The sequence below is a fragment of the Pangasianodon hypophthalmus genome, chromosome 5, assembly GCF_027358585.1.
Source record: "Pangasianodon hypophthalmus isolate fPanHyp1 chromosome 5, fPanHyp1.pri, whole genome shotgun sequence".
In the NCBI taxonomy this organism is placed as follows: domain Eukaryota; kingdom Metazoa; phylum Chordata; class Actinopteri; order Siluriformes; family Pangasiidae; genus Pangasianodon; species Pangasianodon hypophthalmus.
This window is the reverse complement of record NC_069714.1, coordinates 14,054,862-14,078,704: the sequence shown is the minus strand read 5'-3', so window position 1 is coordinate 14,078,704 and position 23,843 is coordinate 14,054,862. Positions and strand designations below refer to the sequence as shown.

The 23,843-nt window shown below is 37.6% G+C and overlaps 1 protein-coding gene across 5 annotated transcripts in view; it reads left to right on the top strand.

Annotated features, from left to right (window-relative positions):
- Positions 1 to 546: 546 nt before the first annotated feature.
- Positions 547 to 23,843, top strand: part of lrp1bb (low density lipoprotein receptor-related protein 1Bb) — a 265,996-nt gene continuing 242,699 nt past the window's right edge. For all 5 annotated transcript variants that reach the window (XR_008301779.1, XM_053233993.1, XM_053233992.1 and 2 more), the window contains exon 1: positions 547 to 806. Coding sequence is in view for 4 of the 5 variants with exons in the window: in XM_053233993.1 (XP_053089968.1) it covers positions 713 to 806 (94 nt within the window). In the remaining variant the exon portion in view is untranslated. The remainder of the gene's footprint in view (positions 807 to 23,843) is intronic.

The window sequence follows — 23,843 nt, the reverse complement described above, 5'->3', positions numbered from 1 at the left end:
TAAGAAAGGAGTTATAATCTCTTATTGTTTATTCCAATAAAAACGAGCCTGTTCTGTCATCTGATTACTTCTAGTGACATGTTGAGCATGCAGTAAGCAACTTTCCCCTCTGCCAGCACTGGAACACTGGTGTGCACGTGCGTCAGATAGTCTTGCTTGGTTCTGAAGTGCAAGTTCCCAATTTATACGAAAGAGCTTTGCTCCCAGTTTGAGTTTACCCATCAGTAAGAAATAGAATTAAATCTCCCTTGCTCGTTGCAGTTCGTATTCAAAACTGGGGCTGTGTTTAACTGTTCACTGCATCACTGTCAGTCAGGGTTTGGTGCATGTTTTCCCTCCTTCTGTCTCGAGAGGCCACATCACTACAGCCGCTCACCATATAGCGCTGTCGCCGCAGTCTAATCTGTCTGTGAGTGCAATTCTCTGCCCATCTCCACCTTTTCCTCTCTCTCTCTCTCTCTCTCTCTCTCTCTCTCTCGGGTGTCGCGCGCGTTCTCGTGCAGTGCGCGCAGAGTCTAAGCGCGAGAGAAGTGTGCGAGTGTGTGAGGAAGGGCACGTTATACACGTTATACACACACATACCGAGATATCCACACACGCACACACACACACAGACACACTACAAACATTTCGGTCCTCGCCTACAGCCGGAGGGCTGCACTCGGGTTCAGTGGCGGTGAAGTGCGGCGGCGTTAGCCCTCACTCGGCCACCATGTCCCAGCTGCTGCTCGCCGCTCTGCTCGTGTGCGGACTCGGGGATGTATTGTCACACAGCCACGCGCCGAGACCAGCCGCTGCTGAGGAAGGTAAGACCGCAAGGCTAAGGGAGGGGTGCGTGTGCGTTACGCACTATGATAAAAACTTACTGCGCGGCTTATTCGTGCCCACTGTGCACCCGAGGCTTGCAGGTTACCTGAGATGCTGCGAGAGCTGAACCAGATCTGCGTTTGTTTGTTTGTTTTTTCTTCAGTGCAACATAAAGAGTTGGATTTTTTAAATTTATTTCAACCCCTATTAGAAAAAAAAGCCACAGTGAAACATGGACGCTCCAGTTCTTCTGCGCTTCAGGGTGACATTTCTGTTACGCGCAGATCACATTAAACACTCTCCAGGCGCTGCACTGCCAAAATCCCACTGGTGAATTTGCACAGAGTGTTCCGTTCACTCTCTCAGTGCTTCGTTGGATTCAGAATTTATATATACAAGCACTGTAGAAGTGCATACTGCACGGCGTTTTCGATGTGTGTGCATGGGGTTATTGTAGCACAAGACAGCAGGTTGATCTGCGGAGCCTGAAGCCAAGCGCGAGCTCACACTGGGGTTTGGGCTGCATGTGTCTCAGTGTCTCTGTGTCTCTGTGTGTGTGTGTGTGCTGTGGAGAACTAACAGCATGGCACACGAGTTCAGGAGATTGAACAGTCTTGTATTCATGTTGCAGATAAATGCAGAGAAAATATAGTTCTCTGCCTGATAAACCATATGCCATAAGTTATGGTTTGGGAGTTTTCAGAGTTGTCAGATATAGACTGACTAGATTATACATCTTCTGTAATCTCACAGCACCTCTGTAGATGCTGGAAGCAGTCAGTGTCTCTTTACTCTTTTAGTGCTCTCAACTTGTACCACAGGTAGTCTCCATTATCGTTATTGGTCTGGGTCACTAGATGATCACTAAGGATGCAATAGGTTGTAAACACTGCATAGAGATTTGTTTTACAGTGCTCAGCAACAGCAAACAGCACAGCATCATGTGCAAAACATTTTTTTATTATTATTATTTTTCCATGGACTTCTTACTAAGTCTTTAGATAATAAGTTTAGTGAATGATGCTGTGCTGTTTGCTGGCCTTGTCTTGTAATAGCTAGTAGCTGCAGTTATTATACCCCCACGACAGATTATTAGCGAAAACACCCGTTAAGTGTAATTTAGCCTCATAAAAATTGACTTAATCAGCATGTATTCAGGAGAAGAAATGTGACATTTCTAAAAGCTGCATATTCATCATATCAGATGAACGCCAGATGATTCATCAAATCAGATGAAAATGTCAGAAAACTCTCTTCAGAGATTAGCTGAATGGTCTGCCTGTGAGACTGTATTCTCCTTCTGAATTTATACATCTCAAAAGCTTTACAGCCCTTTTAAAGGCTCCCAATTATCATCCTGCACTGCACTCTCTTCTGACATGCTAGCTGGGGATCTGTGTTTTAAGAAACTAGAATGTGGGTTGTCAGTGTCTTTTCAGTTTCTTAGTGGTCACTTAGAGTGTTGGTGAAACTGCTTCCCTCATTATCCATTTACCACGACCAGCCGCAGCCTTTTAGGGATCGTCATCAAATTGTAATTTGGCTTCCCCCTCTTCAGATCAGTTCACTGTCACTGACATAAAATACAGCACTGACAGTGTTAAATGTACAAAACCCAAAACTCAAGGCTATCAAAACTACTCAAGAAGGACTGATAAGTACATAATTAGATGGTTTATTGAACGATGACACTAGATGGCGTACTAAAGGTGTGGCAGTGAAAGGGGGAAGAAATACATTTAGGGATTAGTACAGTGTTTTATACCCGGGAACCAAACATTGAGATTGAACCAAACATTGAGATTGAGATGAAAAATTAAGATTACAGAAACACTCCAAAATATTATTAATATTCTGTAAATTAATTTGTATGAATAGAGTTACTTCAGTATTTCACACACACACACACACACACACACACACACGCACACTAAAGGTACTATATCAATCTGTGTGTGTGTGTGTGTGAAATACTGAAGTAACTCTATTCTTACAAATAAATTTGCAGAATATTAATACTATTTTGGAGCGTTTCTGTAATGCCTAGGCAGAAATCATATTTGTTTTCCAACACTGATATTGGCAGTATTAATGCCAATTAGCTGGTTATCTAAGCTACTCATGCTTATCTCCTATTATCTGTAGTCTCTCATAGCTTGGTTGACTATTTGTAATCATACATTCACACTAGCAAACAACAGAGCAACAGGGGACCATTCACTTTATATGTACATGTGCGACACACAGCCATGATTTCAGCAACAGCAGCCAGTGACAGCACGACAAGCGACATCTGAATTGACATATTTTTCAATTCTATGCAAATTAGGTATAATGCGGTAAAGTGACAAATCCAAGTGGTTGGCTTGAATGATACCTTGGTCCAATCCTACAGTGCAATGGCTCCAATTTTTTTTTCAATTCTGAATTCATTGTTTGTGTAAAGCTGCTTTGAGACAATGACCTTTGTAACAAAGCGCTATACAAATAAAAATGAATTGAATTGAATTCACAGCTTTACCTGCAGTTAATTTTCATGCAAAAAAAGGAATAAAAATATATAAGCATGGTTTTATGCTCTCCTGTTATAAATGTCCTCTCATTAAATGTGTATACAGGCATTTATGAAGAAAAATGAAGTTTAGATGGAAGTAGCATAGATTGTTGGTGCCTCTGTTGTGTGTACTATCACATAACATGTAAATCAAACCATCAATTTTCTTGTTGATTAGGGCATTAATTCAATTTGTGTTGAACTAGCTAGATTTAGAAGTAACAACCAATTAATGTAGGGTAATTTATTTAAAAATTTCATACCTCAATACTTTGACCAAATCAAACATATGAAAAGATTAATGCTGATGGTTTTATTTCTTTGTTTATCATCTTAGGCTTGGTATTGAGCACTAAATGTCCAGCAGTTTGTGGCTTTCATGTTAACTACCTAGCTAGCTAATCAGCTAGCTTGATTGACTAACTGCTGCTAGCTCACCACACCAAAGCAGTACCAAATGACCATATTGTCATGAACAGTACAATAAAAATAAAACTATGTTTAATTAATTGTTCCTTTTCTTCCTGGGTTTTCTTTTTTTCCCACTTCAGAAGCCTTCCAATGAAATCTCACACAGTGCTGACATTCTCTCAATACAGCTATAAGAATATACAAATTTTATTGAATTTAAAAGCCCTTATCAAATATATATTTTTTTAATTGCCCATTGTGCAGACATTCATCAAATATGTTGGAGGTAATTATGCTATTATTATTATTACTATTATTATTATTATTTTTATTACTACCCTTTTTTCCAGCTTGCTTAGCTCTTTTATTTGTGTAGCCAGTCCTATATTTAGTGCAGTCTTAATTAATATTTGCAATCAAAGCCAGTGGTCTGCTCTGATGGGCAGACATTATGGCTATTGAGGTTACACAAACCATAGCATCATTTTATCTGCTCTACTTTTACCGTTCTTTATCTTGGTGTCACACGAGATATTGATCAGCTATAACAGACGTCTCAAGGTTGCTGGAAACATATGCTCTGTAAAAGAGTACATGCCACAGCCCAGGAGGTAGATTAAGCACAATCATTTCATAATGAAATTAGGTGGATGGACCCCAGAGCCTAATTAACTGAGATTATATTGAAGCATGCTGTGTTAGCTTATTGTCCAACTGTGAGTTGTACATGGTATTGGAGCCAAGTCAATAACAGCATAGACTACCATTCATGCGAAGGGAATGTTACCAGTGTTGTATTATTAACTACACATAGGATCACAAGGTATGTAGGTATTTAATCTTACATATTGCACATTTTTAACAATGTATCTATCTTTTTCTCCCATACTGTTGCATTTTCCACTTGGAGCAAGGCGTCACCATCAGTTTGAGAGAAAAGAAGGTCAGCTAATTCATCCTTTGATATGGTTAACAGTTAGAATTGTGTCTTTTTGAATTAACAGCCATAGATATTGCCCCCAAACACAGAAGAACTTTCAGGCTAATATATAGCATAGAAAAAACTAGTAAGGGATGTTCCCCTCCTGTGAGTGAAAATGAAGCAGGCGCAGAACCTGAATCCCAGCTTTGGAACATATTTCTGCTCAGCTGGAGGTAACCTCTGCTACTGGGAGATTCCTTTAAAACATAAAGCCTTCCACAAAACCTCCCCAAATAGTGACATCTGATACCATGCCTTTTTCAAAATCAGAAAGTACTTTTGGTGAGCATCTCAGGGTAGACTTTTCACACCTGTCAGTGTGAAAAACAGTTAGGTACAGTCAACTCCAGAATTATCGGCACCCTTCAAGAGAACAGGAGAACATGAGAGTAAAAAAATAAACATTATGCATAATTATTAAAATTCCCCCAAACAATTGGAGAAACTAATTTGTTTTAATAAAATTCATTATTTTGAGAACTGATTTTTATACTACTACTACTAGTACTAATAACAATAATAATAATGATAATAATAATGATAATAATAATAATGGGTGGCATAGTGACAGAGTGGGTAGAGTTGCTGCCTCACAGCTCCAGTGTCCCTGGATCAATCCTGAGCTTGGGTTACTGTCTGTATGGAGATTTATGTGTTCTTTCAGTGTCCACAGAGGTTTCCTCTGGGTTCTCTGGTTTCCTCCCACCTTCCAAGAACATGGCAGTAGGTGGATTGGCTACCCTAAATCGCCCTTTGTGTGAAGAAGTGTGTCAATGTATGTTTGCATGGTGCCCACCAATGGCCTGGCGTTTATTCAGAGAGTATTCCTGCCTCATGCCAGTGTTCCAGGGATAGGCTCAAGATCCACCACAACCCTTACCAGGATAAAGTTGTAAATGAAATTAAATGAATGAATTAATAATAATAACAAAGATCTATGACTGTTTAAAATGTACCAAAACAGTTATTTTAAAGAGAGTGGTCCACATGTGCAAGCCTGAGAATATAAAGTAACCTAAAATGTTCTGCATGATGGGTGGTCCAAGATTCTCTACAAAACAATCTCGATATACATTACAGGAAAGGGCTTAATAATCTTATTCTCTCCAGGGGAGGCTTCACCAAAATATTTATTTTGGGAGTGTTGATAAGTTTAAAATGAGTGATTTAAAAAAAAAAAATATATATATATATATATATATATATATATATATATATATATATATATATATATATATATATATATATATAATGTTGTGTGAAAATAAAACTAAACAGTGTCAGTATTTAAGTTTAAACATCATGGCAACATAATAAAATTATGTTTATAAAATCACTCACTGAATTTTATTACATTTTTGTTCAACTTCTTGAATGGTGCCAATAGTTCTGGAGTTGACTCATTTATTTTCATAACTTTTTGCTTCAGTGTCTGAAATGGCTTATGTATTGATGTGCTGAATTGTCATTTCTGCTCATTTGTAGTCCTTACATAGACAGTAGTGCTGTTTCAGGGTTTTATGTCTTTTTCATCCAAATAAATGACCCTGAGCCATCACTAGCACATAAAACATATGAGCCTCTTAAAACCAGGATTCACTATGACATGTGTAACAACATATATATCGAATGTTTCTAGAAAATAAATTTTCACGATGAGTGAAAAAGGCCAGCCACAGTATGCGCATTCTGTGAAGAGCTGCACCATTCACTCATGAAGTGATTCATTTAACATGTGTCTTTATTGTTTTTGTTGGTGCTCTATTGGTCTAAGGTCTAAGGGCCTTGACCTTTGAAGGATGGACAGTTTAGGCTAGAGTTTTGGAACTGTTCCTGTAAAACTCACCTAGTCTGCTGCAGGCCTGTGAAATCATGGCTCATCAGTGTTCTATGGTGACTTAATGGAAGAACCCACCAAATAATCTAATGGGGTATGGGGGGTTTTCTGATATGTTTATTATATGCCACAAGATGTTCCATCATGGAATGGCAGTCGCACACAGGTGAAAATCAATGTGCTGACATTTGGTGAGATGCCTCCGATGCTTACCTTGCCCACATGTCAATATTCAATATTGAAGCAAATGCATTGGAATGTGTTATTTTTCCAAAATGAGATTGCAGTCTCAGATAGCATGCTATCAATTGGATGTTATTAATTGAATGTGAATGACTTTGCACAGTTAAGGTACACTCTATTTTCATCAGTTTGGCATACGGCACGTAGGCCTGGTATTGGGACGTGACTGATGAATTAGTATTAGCTGGGGGAAGGGGTTGGTATGTAGTCTAAACAAACTGTGTTGCTTTTTCACATTATTCTAAAACATTAGATTTCAGACTCTTTTTTTGGGGAAGTATTTATGCATATTAATCTAGTTATCTCTAATTTTTTCCACTTTCTTGCTGTGATGTGTTCCATTTCCTGATTCAGAAAATACCTGCTGATATGCATCAGTAAGAGCAATACAGTTATTGAGGTCTGTTAATATAATCTGCCATGAGCTAAGTTGTTATTAGTCTTACCTAAAATAACGAGTACAATCAAAATCCTTTTCCCCTAGAACTGAATGACTAGGGCTACCATTTTTACATTTTCAAATAATCCATAGAATCATATATCATACATTCAGATATTCTGTATGGATATGAAAAGCTAAGCTGGGTTTCATTTTAATGATGTAATAAAAAATAATGTAATAAAAAATAACTGAGGGATGTAACATTTAAGTAAAAAGTTTAAACATTGGTGCTACTTGATGCTTTTTTAATGTACTTATATATTATATTCAAATTTAAGGCCTTTCCAATATCATGAATAAAATGCTTAGTTAAACACACTTTTCCCTTTTGGATTGTATATATTAAATGATTTGAGCTGCACACACTAATCTCAGTGATGTCAGTTCTTATGCCAGGTCATTATGTTTCCAGTTGCTCCAGTCTGTTATTTCGCGTGTTGTCATTTATTCAAATTCTTTTCTGACATGCTATAGCAGTCTGAACAGTAGGAATAGTAGGAAATGCATTTAGCTTGCACCAGACGTTAACATTTTATTATTGCTCAAATTAAAGATCCAAAGCATTAGATATTTACCATCATTTAGTTCCACGACTTTCAGATTGATGCAAATAAGTGCATTTTCACACTTCACCTGAGTACTAGAGTCCACACTCATGACTGATTCTGGGGTCTCTAGCTGCATAAATAAATAAATAAATACCTATAAGGAAAATATATTATTGGTGCCACACCATGTGAAAGTGACAAGCTGTAATTCAGTGACCTGTGGTAAACATATTATTGGAAGCAATGAGGGACACAATAATAACATAAGTTATTCTGATGAAAGTGACAAATCAAGGAGTGTTCATGGCTGTGTCCCAAACCACACACTAAGTACTAAGAAATATGTCAAAATAGTAACACTACTTGTATAATGATATTCTATTTAATATTGTAGTATATGGTTTGGGACAAAGTTGACACATTTAAGATAGGTCCCTCAGAATTACAAAGTGTTATGAGGGAGGAGAAAGAAGTAGCACTAACAATGGTAGCTTAGTAGGCATGCAGACAATAAATATTCATAATGTGTGTTCATGTGTTCATCATGATACATCATGAAGTAGTGGCTAGGGTAACATGCTTGAGCAATGCAGAGAGTAAGACACATCAGAGAAAAAATACAAACACCAACACCAGGCCTGCATTTCAAATGACTACCATCAATCGAAACTGAAGTTTCGATACACGCATACAGAGAAGTATATGAAACACAGATATTTAGCCAACTCGCAGGCAGGCGGCAGCTCACTAGCTAAAACAGAGCAGAGGATTAAAAGACAGATCAGTGGATGAAACACACCAAAGGTGAACAGGCACTTTGATCCACAGCATCTTGCCCAATATAACTCAGTTATAATGAGTAACATCAAACACAGTGTACGCCAATACACAACAATATCACAATTGGATAACGATAGAGTCAAATACCACAATAAAGGTATGGTAACGATTTCTTATTCCTTACATGCCTAGCTAATTAGATAACAAATAAAATGCTTTACCTGTTCAGTTAAAGCTAGCTTGACATCTTGGATGATTGTTTGGGTTACTGGCTTTTGTCTTCCAAGTACAGCCTCCTGTGATAGTGCTAGCATTGATAGTAGCCAGACATTCTTTTGTGCCTAAGGTTATGACATAATGATATATCATTATCTGTGATGATGTATGAAGTATACACCCAAAACTCCTGCCAAATCGGACCCGAACGCTCTGACTGTGAATGAATATTACAGGCTTGTCAGCAGCTCAGGAACACCACGTTTTAGTGTATTATTTCTCCCCTGTCTCGATAAGGATGCTAATGCTGCTGGGAACAATGACTTAGCACTGATTATTTAAATGATTTTCCTTTTTAAATATGTCAAATTGACCATTTTATGTAAAATTGATGGAATAAGCAGTGTAGGCGTTACAATGACCAAGACAAAGGCAGAGAAAGGCTGGAAAGGTTATGCTGAAGTGACTTATGTGCCATAGATAATATACTGGATAAGCGATATTGTGTAATTAACCAGCATAATGTGCTAAAGTCTGAAGTATAATTATAATGCAAGACTGAGAATAATGAATACAGACACTTGAAGTGGCTGATCAGAGCATAGAAATAAAGTGTGCATATCAATTTGAAAGCTTAAGGATGAAGTGCGTAGCCCAGGAGGAGTAACATGATTTGATAGCCATGAACCATGTTGTACATTGCATTCTTTACATATTTTGATATTTGTGTTGTTTTACTGGATATCTGTCACACACAGCCTGCCACAAAATGGGAATGAATGTCATTATAATTGTTCTAAATTTCTGGGCTGGATTTCCTGATATTGACAAACCTTAGCGATATTGACCCACTTTGCAATGGGTTGCAAAGATGCAGTACATGTGCTACTTTTTGCTGTTACCTGAAATTGTTCATCATTACTGACCCCTTGAGTGAGTTTAAAGTTTTTCTTCGTTAAGTGGACCCCAACACCAGCTTGAAATGAATAATTAGTGTATAGATAAAACCATAGGTCTTTTGGTCAAGCCATGATACTGTTCAAAAAGTGTGCGTTCAGATAGGTATCCAATTTGCTCCAGTTTTTTTTTTTTACTTAGCCTAAAAAAGATACTATTTTCCTGTTATTAAAGCATCAAACTATATATTTTAAATATTAGCTAATCAATCATTTTATGTATTAATTTGAAACTTAGTTAGTGGCTTTTGAGTTGCTGAAATTTTCAACTGAATAATCTCATTTTCTTGAGTGTGCACTATATAGTACAACAATGTTTTAATATTTATACAAGATTGCATTTCAATAACATATCTCATATTGATATTTTAGTGGTGGAATTGACCGAATGTGTGAATTTTTGTGATTCATTTAAACAACAAATGTATTCACTGGGTATTCACTAAGTTGGGAGCACTCATGGGCATTTGTGAGTCTAATATTAAAGTTTATTAAACATTAGTTAGACATCCTATGGATTCTGTTAATGATTCCCATTTAATAACCACACCTAAGCAGGATGCTCTCATTTGTTAAAGATAAAATAAAATTTAAAAAAGTCAGTCAAATTTGTTAATAGTTGTTTGAAATAGCTTATTCATATTGAAGTGTGGTGATAATAATAGTGTACTACCACAAACCCAAGTTGTTAGAAAATGTACAGGACTTTCATGGCTTTGCTTAGTCAAGAAAAAGTAGTGGACAGTTGATCTTGTTTATTGGCACTAAAGTCTTCTTAACATATGTATTTTGTCCATATCATTATACCGGTATGAAAGACTTTGACATGAGAATGCAGTGTATTGCACATAATACTCACAGAACGAGATGTGACACAGCAAAAGACTGAGCAATATGAAATAACATGATTTTGCTTGCATGTGACAACGAGCACTGCGGGACATCACTCAGTGTTTGAAAATCACTCACACTGTCTTTATTTCAGCTTTTCACTTTCCAGAATGTTCAGTCAGTAATCACATTCGTATGATGTGAACTGTGTGACTGTAAGGACGTTGTGGCTGCACTGAATCAGCTCTTAACTATGAAGGCTATCAAAATCATTAGTTTAAATAATTTTATAATAATTTTGCCTGTAAACACAAAATAACAGATATGCATCTGATTTTCTCTAAATATATTATTACCAAATAAATAAGCTAATTTTTATACAGAAGTAGGAAAAGTGCATAATATTGGAGTTGATTGCGGTGCTGTGATTGACTTAAAAACTAAAGCATTCAAAGGTTTATTTTTCTAAATAATATTTTATATTTAATAATTATTTATAAATGATTGTATTCTATCTATAAATATAACTTTGAGGGGGCATCACATTGAAAACACGAAATAGTTTTTGCCTTGCGTCTTTGCAAAGGAGTCCCAATAGGCCGTATTTTTAGCGCAATCACTGGGCTGGCAGATCTCAGATGCCACACGCCCTGTTGCACCTCCCTGCCCACATCAGCACAGGCGTTTTCTCTTCTGGTCATGAAAGTAGCAGCTGGGAGAGAACACGAAAATCAATTGGCTTATGCCCAACCAGATTACGAGTCATTAGGCTAAGTTGTTAAGAATCGCTTGCGCTTGCATGAAAATAGAACCCTACATTAGTTATCAAGGTACTTGTGAAATATGTGCATATAATGAATAATAACAGGACAATGTTTACTATGCAGTTAGAGTTTAGTGCTTTCAGGAAACTTGCTGAAGAGGTGAGTGATAAAATATAACCGAAATTTAATATCATGATACAGTATGTTCATAATTTTGGGTTTACACATTTTTCATATATGAATACAGTCTTAACTTTTGGCTTTTGGCTTAAATTTAAATTAGATTTAAATATTGGTGCATTTTACAAACATAAGGCATTAAACACAAACAGATGTAGTAAAAAACAAAAGAACTGAACCATTTTGGGGTCAGTACAAAAAAAGAGATAATGTTCTTAATATCTTATTAAATGGTCCTTACAAATCACTCCAAAACTGTCTTCATTCTCTTAGATGTATGGATTCAGGAAACTCACAGCCACTCAGTTTTCCCACAGGGCTTCTGAAGGTTGTAACTGATTTATGGTGGATGGATCCGCACTACAGCCAGGGTGTGCTTTTTTTTTTTTTTTTTTTTTTTTAAATAGTGTAGTCATTTTGGGTTTCACATGGCTGTTGATCGAAGTTGTGAGCATGAACCTTTTTCTCGACTATTTTCTTTTATCACAGGGACGTTTAATTCCAGCTCTATAAACCAGCAGTCTTGACATTGCACTACATGATTGTATGTGCAGCAGTTTTGTAACAAGAAAAAGCAAATACTATGAGTTGTCTTTATAGATTTGCCAACTGCAGTAGAAACTGCAATTTCATTTCTGCCAGTACTTTGCCCTCCAAGTCCACATTCATAGCATAGATGACAGAGAATTCACAGCAATCCCCAACTTCATACGGATCAGAAAATTAAAGGCACTGACGGAGGAGCACCGAAAGTGTCTCTCAATTCTGTCACCTTTCCTCTAATGGTGCCCTAAATTTTCAGTACTGATGTAATCTCATAATATTATTGGCTCATTCAGTTGCACACTTGTGGCCAGCATGTATGATCAAACACTGTCCAAGCACATATCCTACATGGCCTTAGGGAAACGCTGCTGCATTTCCCATAGTCCCCTACACCATGTGGCAGACTGTTATGGCAGTGAACCGGAGCCACTGAGCCAGATTAAAGGAGAACTGTCCCAGCTGCCACCTGGCATACAGCGACGGCCGAGGGCCTGACGCTGGAATGTTCTAGAAAAGCCACACAGCAGAGTAATTCATCCAGCCATCCACACTCAGGAGAAAGAGCCTGGAGCATTAAAGGAGCCTCACGCACTGTTTTTTAATGGCATCCTTTGATATCATAGAATTAATTACGCCGTACAATTAATTACAGCCTTTAATATGATATGTAATCCTATTCATCCACATCCAATCTTTTTGAAGATAGATCCATTGACTGATATTACATGCACTGAATCATATTACACTGATCTGCATGCAAGGCACATTCTTTTTCAGTTTTAGAGATAGTGTGCTCCAATAACTCGTAGCCTAGCAGTGATGGGTGCAGATCATCAGAGGAGGCTGGAGATTGGATGCCATAGATCTGAAATACTGATGTGCTTAGATGTACCGACATTTTCACAAATATGAAATCTCCACGGCTTCAGACTGAAAGCTTTTATTTTGGTGCAGTTAATTTGGACAATGAGGGTTGTTCTGACTGTGTACTCTGTCAACGCCGCAGCTATTTTATAACCATGTGCAGAATGACCTGCACTCCTTTATGAAAGGCTTAATAATTGCTAATATATTTTAAGAAATTCAGCCCCAAACACAATTATCTTTGCTTGTACATTTTGCAAGTGCATTATAAAGTAATGTGCAAGAACAAGAAACTTCAGCAATAGTCCAGTCAGAAACATCACTGCTGGTATTACACAGACAAGCCAAAATGTCACTTTATTAAAAATACTGTTAATTTAATGAAATAATGACTAAAATATAACGGTTCATATAAATTTCCTACTTGAGTATGAATAGGAAAATATTTGAAGTGCATTACTTCTTACAACGGATTGTTAACATTTTTTAACATTAACATTTCAGAACAAGTAGTGGTGAGTTTCAGTATAAATAAATGAAGGTAGAAATAATTTAAACTCATGTAACTAATATGATGAATATGATGACCTATAGAACATACATTGTGTGAGTGTGTAAAAGAACCTTACGTATTCTGTAGCATATCTACTTGCTATAGCAATTAACATTAACATTATCATATATATTTATTATTTTATATTCTTTGCATTTGTAAAAATTGGACAATCATAAACGTAGTATTTTTATTTCCTTTCAGGTGGCCTGAATCCCAAATATCTTCCTATTTATTACATATGCTGTCTATAGCGTGTATAACATAATGCCATTCTTCATCCTGTCTAGTGTAATATATCCTAGTGAACAACATTTGGGATTCAGACACAGAATAAAAGTGCAGCCTTTTTACTAATCTGGTAGTGAAGCTATTGGCTTAATTACGGTTTACAGAAGTGAGGTGGCGCGCAGACACTTTTTAGATCAAGTAGATTATAAGAAATTAACAAATTTTTTGATTGATTAGTGGAATAGTGCTGATAAACATCTTTTTTTGTTCTTACCGTAAAAAAATATATTTTTCATGGTGTTTTTGTTGGTTCAACAGAGACAGAGTTTCTACACATGCACATATGTAAAATAATAATAATAATAATAATAATAATAAAAAGAGAGATCTGATTAACTGTAAATACAGGTGGCTTTATGAGGTTTAATGAAGTCGCACAAGAACCTCGCTGTGATTTCAGTATGATGTTTAGTTGAATACTTAATTAATCAGATAAAGGCTGGAATTTACTGCTTCAATGTTCACTTGTGTAAGACCAATTTTGATGGTGAAATGACCAGTACTATTATTTCCTTATAAATTATTAACACATTAATATATATTTTTTTCCTTTTATACAAGTAGTTGCCTGAGCCATTGCTAAGATCACTTACCTGCACTTACTGGCTATCCAATTAAAGTGCTTTTTTGCATTTATGACCATGTTTCTTTCATATTTTCCCCATCTTTTATTTAAATAAGCCACCTGCATGGCTCTGCCACAGCTGAGCTTCTTTAGTCTCTGACTCTTTTTGTTCTAATTAGCGATATGCTTGTTTGTTTTTGTTTCTCCTGTCTCCTTATTGGAGAAGTGCATTCAGCCTCTCTGCCTTTCTGCTGCGCCTCAGTGCACTGCAAAGGGAATGGAGATAAAGCACTCAGTCTCACAAACATGGCCTGTCACAGGCTTTCACTGCTTGCTGCAAGATAAAGAACACTTCTCTTGAAAGTTGTTCAATACTTTCAGGAAAAAAAAAATTGAAGCAGCACTTTCTACACTTTCAGCAACCATGCTAAATTGGCTATACTGTGTTTTGGCTGAGATGGGTTTAGTTGGTTTCAAAGATTGCATTGCATTTCCTCCTGGCATCAAAAGGTGCTCAAAGAGTAGTGAAGGTCAAGTGTGCCCTTCTGCTAGACAGACAGCAATATGTTGAGGGCAGAGTTGAATGCTCACGGCTTTTATGAGCCAGTTTAAAAAAAAACCAGAGCTGAATTTTAGCAAGCATTGATGGTTAAAGAAACCTAGTGGTAAACTGTGTAGTTTACTTTAACTCAGCTAAGCTATATTCAGACTGCAAAGTTGAATTGAATAAAATGCAGAGTGGATTTGTTGCCTGACATGAAGATTTATGGGAATGGGCATGTAGGAAACTTCAAATTAGACTTGGACAAATTCAATTAAGTGTGATTTTGTAGCTGTTTAGAGATCAGAATATTTTCAGTTAGGGCTGTCCCGACACAATATGCATTATCAGTATCAGAGCTGATCAAAACGTGTTTTAATTTATCATTTTCAGCTTCATGAAAGAAGAATAAATTCTGATCTGTTTAGTTTTAAGCCTGGTGATTTGGTCTAATACTGGGCTGGCAAGACTAAAAGATCTTGGAAGACCGCTTTAAGAAATTTGTAATACATTTGCATTAGCAATATACCGTCTGAATGCAGTGTAGTCAGACTTTAGATTGTGTGTGACCACATTTTAATAAATTTTATTTACTGGCAAGTTAAAAAAAATGTATGAAATAAGCACAAGATCCAAATAGCATACATCATTTAAAAGGTTGTGGTGCACAAAGTATGTTTTTTCGTTCCTTCTATCTTGCATTTTACATTGAAACGTAAATAAGATTGAGGAAATATAATTTCCGGAATATATAATGTAATTGAAAAATACAAGTATTAAAGGAAAGCTGTGCTGGGTCTAGTTGGTAGACATGGGCAGTGCCAGCTGACCTAATTAATTCTGGTATTTTCTCCCTGATGTTGTTCTGTTGACCAATAACGTGCTACTTACATAAATAGCTTGTTACTGTGGGATTCCTAAAGCTGGCTGCTGAAAAGGTTCATCTAGGTTTTTTACCACACTGATCCTGCAGTGGTTTGTGTGTGACCTGCAGCTTGTGTTTGTCATTTGTTATTCATTCTCCCTAACGCCTTCTATTTTCTTTAAAGCACAGCTTTTGACGTAGCAAGCAAACACAGGTAAAGGGAATGAGTGCTGGAAACACACTACAGCAAAAGGAAAACGCAGTCAAGCTGCGACAACTGTGTGTGGTGTGTGCATCCAGGAACATAGCATTTCCTCTCAAGGAAACTAAGTATTATCAGCTATACTATTCCATAATGTGGAGTTGATGTCTGTATTCCTAATCAGTTATAGTCTATTGTTGGAGTTGGAGGCAAAATACTGCTTGAGAGATGAAGCCTGCTGACTCATCCTGTGGCTGTAAGTTTTATTTGTTGTCATGTGGCATTCAGGGAGTGATTAGATGTACTGTAATTTTAGATGTTTTACATTCATATTTGCTATGCTTGTGTCCTTTCAGTTAGAACCGTAGAATTTTCTCAGAAATCAAAATATGTTTTGAATAATGTGATTGGAATTTTGATGGTTGAGAAGGCAAAAATAACAGACACTACAGTTCTATAAGGAGCTACAGTTCATTTCTCTGTACCAGGGATGGAAAATGCTTGAGATATTATCTCACTAATCTACTAAAGTATTATTTTGGCTTTTGTGTACTTTACTTGCATGTCATTGCAGGTGAATACTTGTACTCTTACTTAATTACATTTTCCAAGAACTAAAAAACCTTACATTTTTACTCTTGACATTTTTATTTAGACCTTCAAAGCCGTCATGACAAATCAGAAAAGGTCTCCACTTCTCTCATCCAGCCTATGGCTGTACTGAATACATTAAACGAACAGGTTCAGTTTAGCATCCAGTCATTTCAGTTTAGCTTCCAATAAATTTAGTTTAGCGTCCAATTGTGCCTTTGAATGACATTCTCATGCTACATGATGTAGTTATCACTACAACTATCTGCTATCCATGTGCATCTGAATAGGAATAAGCCATAAGATTGCAGCATGGAACTTGAGGATGATCACCCCTGGCTCTAACTCAGTAAAATGTTTTAATGAGCTCCATCAAATTTGAAAAAGCATATTGAGGTAAGTTTTCTAATTTGCTAACTTGAACTGGCTATTTTTAACTAAGTTGCCCTGTTTTCATTGCTAATGCCAGATAAGACTTGCATCAAATCTAGTACTTATCAACATTGGCTACAAAGCAAGTCAAATTCCAGCTAATGGTAAATATTTGTAATTTATATGATATTTTATTTCTGATAAGAAATTATCAAAGGCTTTATTTGTCACATATACATTAGAGTACGGTGACATTCTGTCTTCACATATCCCAGCTTTATGTGTGAAGAAGTTGGAGTCAGCCACAATACAGCAGACCTGGAGCAGAGAGGGTTAAGGGCCTTGCTCTAGAGCCCAGCCATGACAGCTTGTCAGTAGTGGGGCTTGAACCTCAAACCGTCTGAACAGTAACCCCCCAGCCACCACTACCCTAAATATTAATCAAAATATGTAGTGTTAGTCATACATATCACAAGCTGATTGATTACAGAGATTGAATGATGTTTTCAGTGTCGTTGCTCTCAAATGAAAATCATCACATAAAAACATGACATTTCATCAGTTCAGACATTTACTTTCACTTTGTGATACATGAGTACATTTAAAAGTAGCAGCCTTATTACTTTGACTTGAGGTTTTTTTTTTTGCTGGATTTTGACACATCATGTATACTTTCCTTAGGTATAATTACTCTTTTTTAATTATTCTTTTTTCTACCCCTGAAGATAACTGTGATTCTGTTGTCAGTAATGAAACAATAGGACATTAATATTAATATTAATATGATTATTTCATCTGGTTGAACATGGGAATCTGTGTGACACTTCAACATTTTGCTCTTAGAGAAGGGGGGAAGTGCAGCCAAGCAGTTAAGTTGCAGGCTCAGTGCTAAACACATTTGTTAAGAAAGATCAACATGTCTACATGTTGAGGAATCAGTCTTATACACAGTGTGTTGACAATCATATCAGTGGCTAAGTATTCCCACTCCAACGGTGCTGATATCTCTAGAATGAACAGATTGCTTCTTGCCGAAATTGGTAGCCAGATGAAAGATACGTACAGCGCTGCTTTTCACCGCACACATCATTTTCTCAATCTGCTGTCAGGCTGAGAATTGAAAATGGGCTAACATGGGCTAAAACGCTTTATTACATCCTTATGTTTATGACTTTTTTCACAACTGGAATAAAAAAACCTGCCAAATAATGGGAAAACAGTAAATATGTAGTTTAAAAGTGAATGTACACGGATGAATTTGATTTCTTTAAAGGAAAGGAGAAAGTGATATATTGAGAAAAAGTCCATAATCACGAGGATTAGCATGGCATGGCTTATTTTGAGGTGGATGCAAGAGAATAATGGTTATATGATTTCTCTTATTGATTAATTGAATTCCATTCATAAGATTTACACACATTGTACTGCGAGTTCATGCCACACAATCAAGCAATCATGAATAACACACACACACTTACTGAGGAGGACGGGGTTATGTAGAAGTGCACTTCTGCAGTGGAGTGTTTAACAGTGCAGCACACTTTAGTTTCAGCCTTGAAACTACATCAAGAATGGTGGATTTTCTTTAAAGAAGAGGAAATGATAAAGGATAACAATCAACAGAGTAAATAATGCAGTGAATCTTGAGTTTTTCTTAACATGTAATTAAGTTAGGTATGTCATATCAATTTGGTTATTATATATGGAGTTTCCTGCGTAGTTACATGTTTGGCATGACAGGAAGTCTGTTGTTGTTTAAATCCGCCATTCCCTTTTAAATTATTATTTTACAGTTTGACCAGTGCAATCACATTACAAACGGTTTCAGAGTTTCTAAGTTTAGAGTTTTTTCCTCTTTTTCTCCTAGTTTTAGTCATAGCCAATTCCCACCCACTACCTAGTTCTCTCCTATTGCATGGTGTGTACTGCGCTTGAAGCACTTTATGACACACTGTAGAGCAGCTGCTGAATCAATTAATATTATTTTTGTCCACCTCCTAATTGCTAGGTTTTTTTTTTTTTTTATTTCTTCTGTACAAAATACACCAAATCAATAGGAAGGTAAGTGAAACATAAAACTGCAAAAAAAAAGGGGAAAAAATGTTCAAAATTTCTTAATGAAGTGCTATGTACCCAAAGTACAGTGTTCCTAAGAAGCATGTTTCCCACCACAAGGAATTCTCAGGTACAGGTGCAGGCAGAAATGCTGCAAGCAAGTTTTTAAAATGATGTGTCTGTCTTAAAAGACATGTCTGACCTTCATTGGTGTGCTTTGTCTGGTTTTTTTTTCCGGTTTGTTTGTTTTTGCTGGTCTTTCTTATGCATAACACATTCTTTTGAATCGAGTAATTCCAAGAATTTGCAATCAGTGAAGAAAAAAGGTTTCCAAACTAATCATAGCAAAAAGATATTTTGAGATTTAGATAATGTTTTCGCACTACTGCACAGTGTGCAAAAAAAAATCAACCTCTGTTTTTAATAATCTTTTATTGAACAAAAAATGTAATAAAGGTTACAGTTTAACGTAAGGACAGGAAACAACGCCAAAGATTCTTCCTCTTCAGCAGTCTTTCAGTAATTTCACCTGACAGTCTGAGCCATTTTCTGTCCCTTCCCATTGGGATACCCTAAAGAGGTCTTGTCACAATAGCTTGTCTCCGGGTGCCAAAATCTGACTGAATTATTTAGCACATCCTGCCTGTCAGGTCCATTATTCCTGATAGAGAGACAGATACATAGATATGGACTGACAGCATGCCTGTAATCAAAATGGCTTTGTGCAATTTGGATGCCTCTTTACTCTTCAATACAGCAGCCAGCAGGTGCCCGGGGGGATCCTTTGCAGATAGCACTTCAAAACATTCATTTTCAGAGCTGGCGAGTGAAAGCACCGGCCTCCACCATTGTTTCCCGAAGGAGCACCATCACTTCATTACAAAATGGGCCCCCACATTACATCTTCCACACTCCTATGACCTAATGACTTTTCCTGGAGATTCAGGGAGGGAATTAAAGCTTATCCTGATTTCTTTCTTCCTAAAGACTGTCACAGCTCTTAACTCTCATATTTATCTTGCACCATTACTCACTGGTTGGTCAAATCCACTTTTTCACTGCAGCTATAGAGAACAACATTTACATTTATTTATATTTGGCTGTCGCTTTAATCCAAAGATATGTGCAGTTAAGACAACATGCAACCTCATCATACAGCGTAGCACTCATGGGACTAATATCCTGGGTACTCACTCAGAACCTTAACCATTAAGCCACCACTGCAATGCAGTTGGATCTTGTCAGAGTGGACATTTCAGATTTTTATCTTTTGCTTGAATAAGTCATAGATAAACAATTAGGTATGCACAAACAGCATTAAGATTGCATGATGGCATAGCAGGGCCTGTTGCTGCCATAAAGCTTGCGGATCCTTGGTTCAATTCTGAGCTTGAGTTGCTGTCTGTGTGGAGTTTCTGTGCGTGTTCTCCTTATGTCTGTGTGGGTTTCCTCTGGGTTCTCAGGCTTTCTGCCACTTCCCCAAAAACATACCAGTAGGTGGTTTGGCTGGAATAAATTGCCCCTAGGTTTGCTTATGTGTGTGTGTGTGTGTGTGTGTGCGTGCATGATGTCCTGCACTGGACTGGCATCCCATCCAGGGTGTATTCCTGCCTCACACCCAGTATTCCTGGATTGGCTCCATACAAACTCTTCCCCCCTGATCAGGATGAAGTGCTTACTGAAAGTGAGTGAAAACCATTTAATCAAGCTTTAGAGGGAAGAGGTGAGATCTGTCCAGAGAGCTGGTTGATATTTACAGAAAGCTGAAAAACCAAAATAAATTGTCTTCGTAGTGTGTTGGGGTACTACAAGCCACCAGAACTGCTTCACTGTCCCGCAGGTTCAGCAGACCATTCTTCCAAAAGATATTCCATCAAATGGTGTTTTGATGGTGGTAGTGGAGAGCACTGTCTAACATGTGAGTCTAAAATCTGTCAAAGATGTTCAGTTGGTTTGGGATCTGGTGAACATAACATATGATTTATATAATTTTCGTACTATTCGGTGAGACCTGGAAGAGGCCACTCCTATCAGGATAGAAATGTTTCATCATAGTGACACTTCCCACTGAAGCTTGCTTAAATGGTTTTCACTCACTCAGTATTGAGTGAATAACTGAGCCACCTTTTTTTTCCTTTTGTTACATGTTTGAATATGGCGTTTATATTAAAAATAAAATACAGATATGTTTGAGTTGTTTTGTAAGTACTCCAGAAACATATCAATGAAACAGAATGCCAGCATGTCCCACTGTCAAATAATCTTTAATATCATTCATAATGATTTTTTGCTTTGATATCACTGTATCATTAGTGTTATTGTGAATCATTTATCAAAGCGGATATTGCATGAGGCTGCTATTTGTTCAAGGATCTGTTGAGTATGAACGCCAGCGGCACATTGCATTACTAATAAAACCCTGTCATATTGTTTCTGCAAATGATTACCAACAGAGAGAGGGACTTCCTATCTCTTGTTTTAGACATTAAGAGAAAGGGTGAAAAAATAAATGCAAATTGCAACTGGAAATGGAATAGGAACATGTTGCTATTTACCATTGCTGCATGCTTCAGTAACTGTATTCAGTACACTAATATCTTTGTTAAGCCATATGTGATAACTTGTTTGTAAGGCACAAAGTGTGTTTAATGTACAAGTGATGGATAAAACCTGAAATGAGATGCCTCTGCAAGCTTATTATCTTAATATGCAAACCTGTGCAATCATATCTATCCAGCTGTGAAGGAGCGCTGCAGAGGGTCATCAATGTGCGGCTTCAAAGTAGAGCTATACCACAGAGATGATATTCGCAAAACCTTGATGGTGTCATTAGAGCTGCGCATGCAAACGTAAAGACCCCTGCTACTGTAAAGTATTTACAGCGTATCAAGCATCGTGGAGTGTAAATATCAAACATTGGGAACACAGTTTTAAACAGATGTGACTTTGTTCAGCAGAGCTCATCCACCATTGCCGCCTTCCCAACAAACCTCAGTCAGCAAACATGTCATCAAATTGCCTGTTTACACACGGGGCCGAGGGTTTCAGGGATAGTGTTTTCCTTCGATGTGTATCAGGCATTCATTACAGTGATAGGGAGCTGTATAAGCCAAGGGTAAGACAATATATACTGTATGGCACATCTTTGAGGTTTCATTATCACTGTTGGCTCTCTGACAAGATGTGATTAAGATAACGGACCTTATGATGTCTAATCCGTCAAGGCATGAACTTGTAGAACTGGTAAATGGATTTTATTTAGATAAAGGGTGCTGGCATATATATATATATATCTATTTATATATATATATGTATGTGTATGTGTGTGTGTGTGTGTGTGTGTACACCGATCAGCCATAACATTATGACCACTGACAGGTGAAGTGAATAATATTGATTATCTCGTTACAATGGCACCTGTCAAGGGTTGAGATATATTAGGCAACAAATGACCAGTCGGTTCTCGATGTTGATGTGTTGGAAACAGGAAAAATGGGCAAGCGTAAGGATTAGAGAGACTTTGACAATGGCCAAAATGTGATGGCTAGATGACTGGGTCAGAGCATCTCCAAAACGGCAGATCTTGTGTGGTGTTCCCGGTATGCAGTGGTTAGTACCTACCAAAAGTGGTCCAAGGAAGGACAACCGGTGGACCAGTGACAGGGTCATGGGCGCCCAAATCTCACTGATGCGCGTGGGGAGTGAAGGCTAGTCTGTCTGGTCTGATCCCACAGAAGAGCTATTGTAGCACAAATTGCTGAAAAGTTAAAGCTGGCTATGATAGAAAGGTGTCAGAACATACAGTGTATCACAGCTAGCTGCGTATGGGGCTGTGTAGCCACAGACCTGTCAGAGTGCCCATGCTGACCTCTGTCCACTGCCAAAAGTGCCTACAATGGACAGGTGAGCATCAGAACTGGACCATGGAGCAATGGAAGAAGGTGGCCTGGTCACATTAATCACATTTTCTTTTACATCATGTGGAAGGCCGGGTGCATGTGCATCGTTTACCTGGGGAAGAGACATGCACTATGGGAAGAACGCAAGCTGGTGGAGGCAGTGTGATGCTCTGGGTAATGTTCTGCTGGGAAACCTTGGGTCCTGGCCTTCATGTGGATGCTATTTTGACACATACCACCTACCTAAACATTGTTGCAGACCAGGTACACCCCTTCATGGCAACGGTATTCCCTAATGGAGCTGACCTCTTTTGGCAGGATAATGCGCTCTGACACACTGCAAAAATTGTTCAGGAATGGTTCGAGGAACATGACAAAGAGTTCATGGTGTTGACTTGGCCTCCAAATTCCCCAGATCTCAATCCAATCAAACATCTGTGGGGTGTGCTGGCCATCAAGTCCGATCCATGGAGGCCTCACCTCACAACTTACAGGATTTAAAGGATCTGCTGTTAACGTCTTTGTGCCAGATACCACAGCACACCTTCAAGGATCTAGTGGAGTCCATGCCTCAACAGGTCAGGGCTGTTTTGGCAGCAAAAGGGGGACTAACACAATATTAGGCAGGTGATCATAATGTTATGGCTGATCTTATCTATATACACTGCTCAAAAATATTAAAGGAACACTTTGAAAACACATCAGATCTCAATGGGGAAAAATATCATGCTGGATATCTATACTGATATGGACTGGGTAATGTGTTAGGAATGAGAGGATGCCACATCGTTTGATGGAAATGAAAATTATCAACCTACAGAGGGCTGAATTCAAAGGCACCGTGAAAATCAAAGTGAAAAAATGATGCAGCAGGCTAGTCCATTTTGCTGAAATTTCATTGCAGCAACTCAAAATGGTACTCAGTAGTTTGTATGGCCCCCAGGTGCT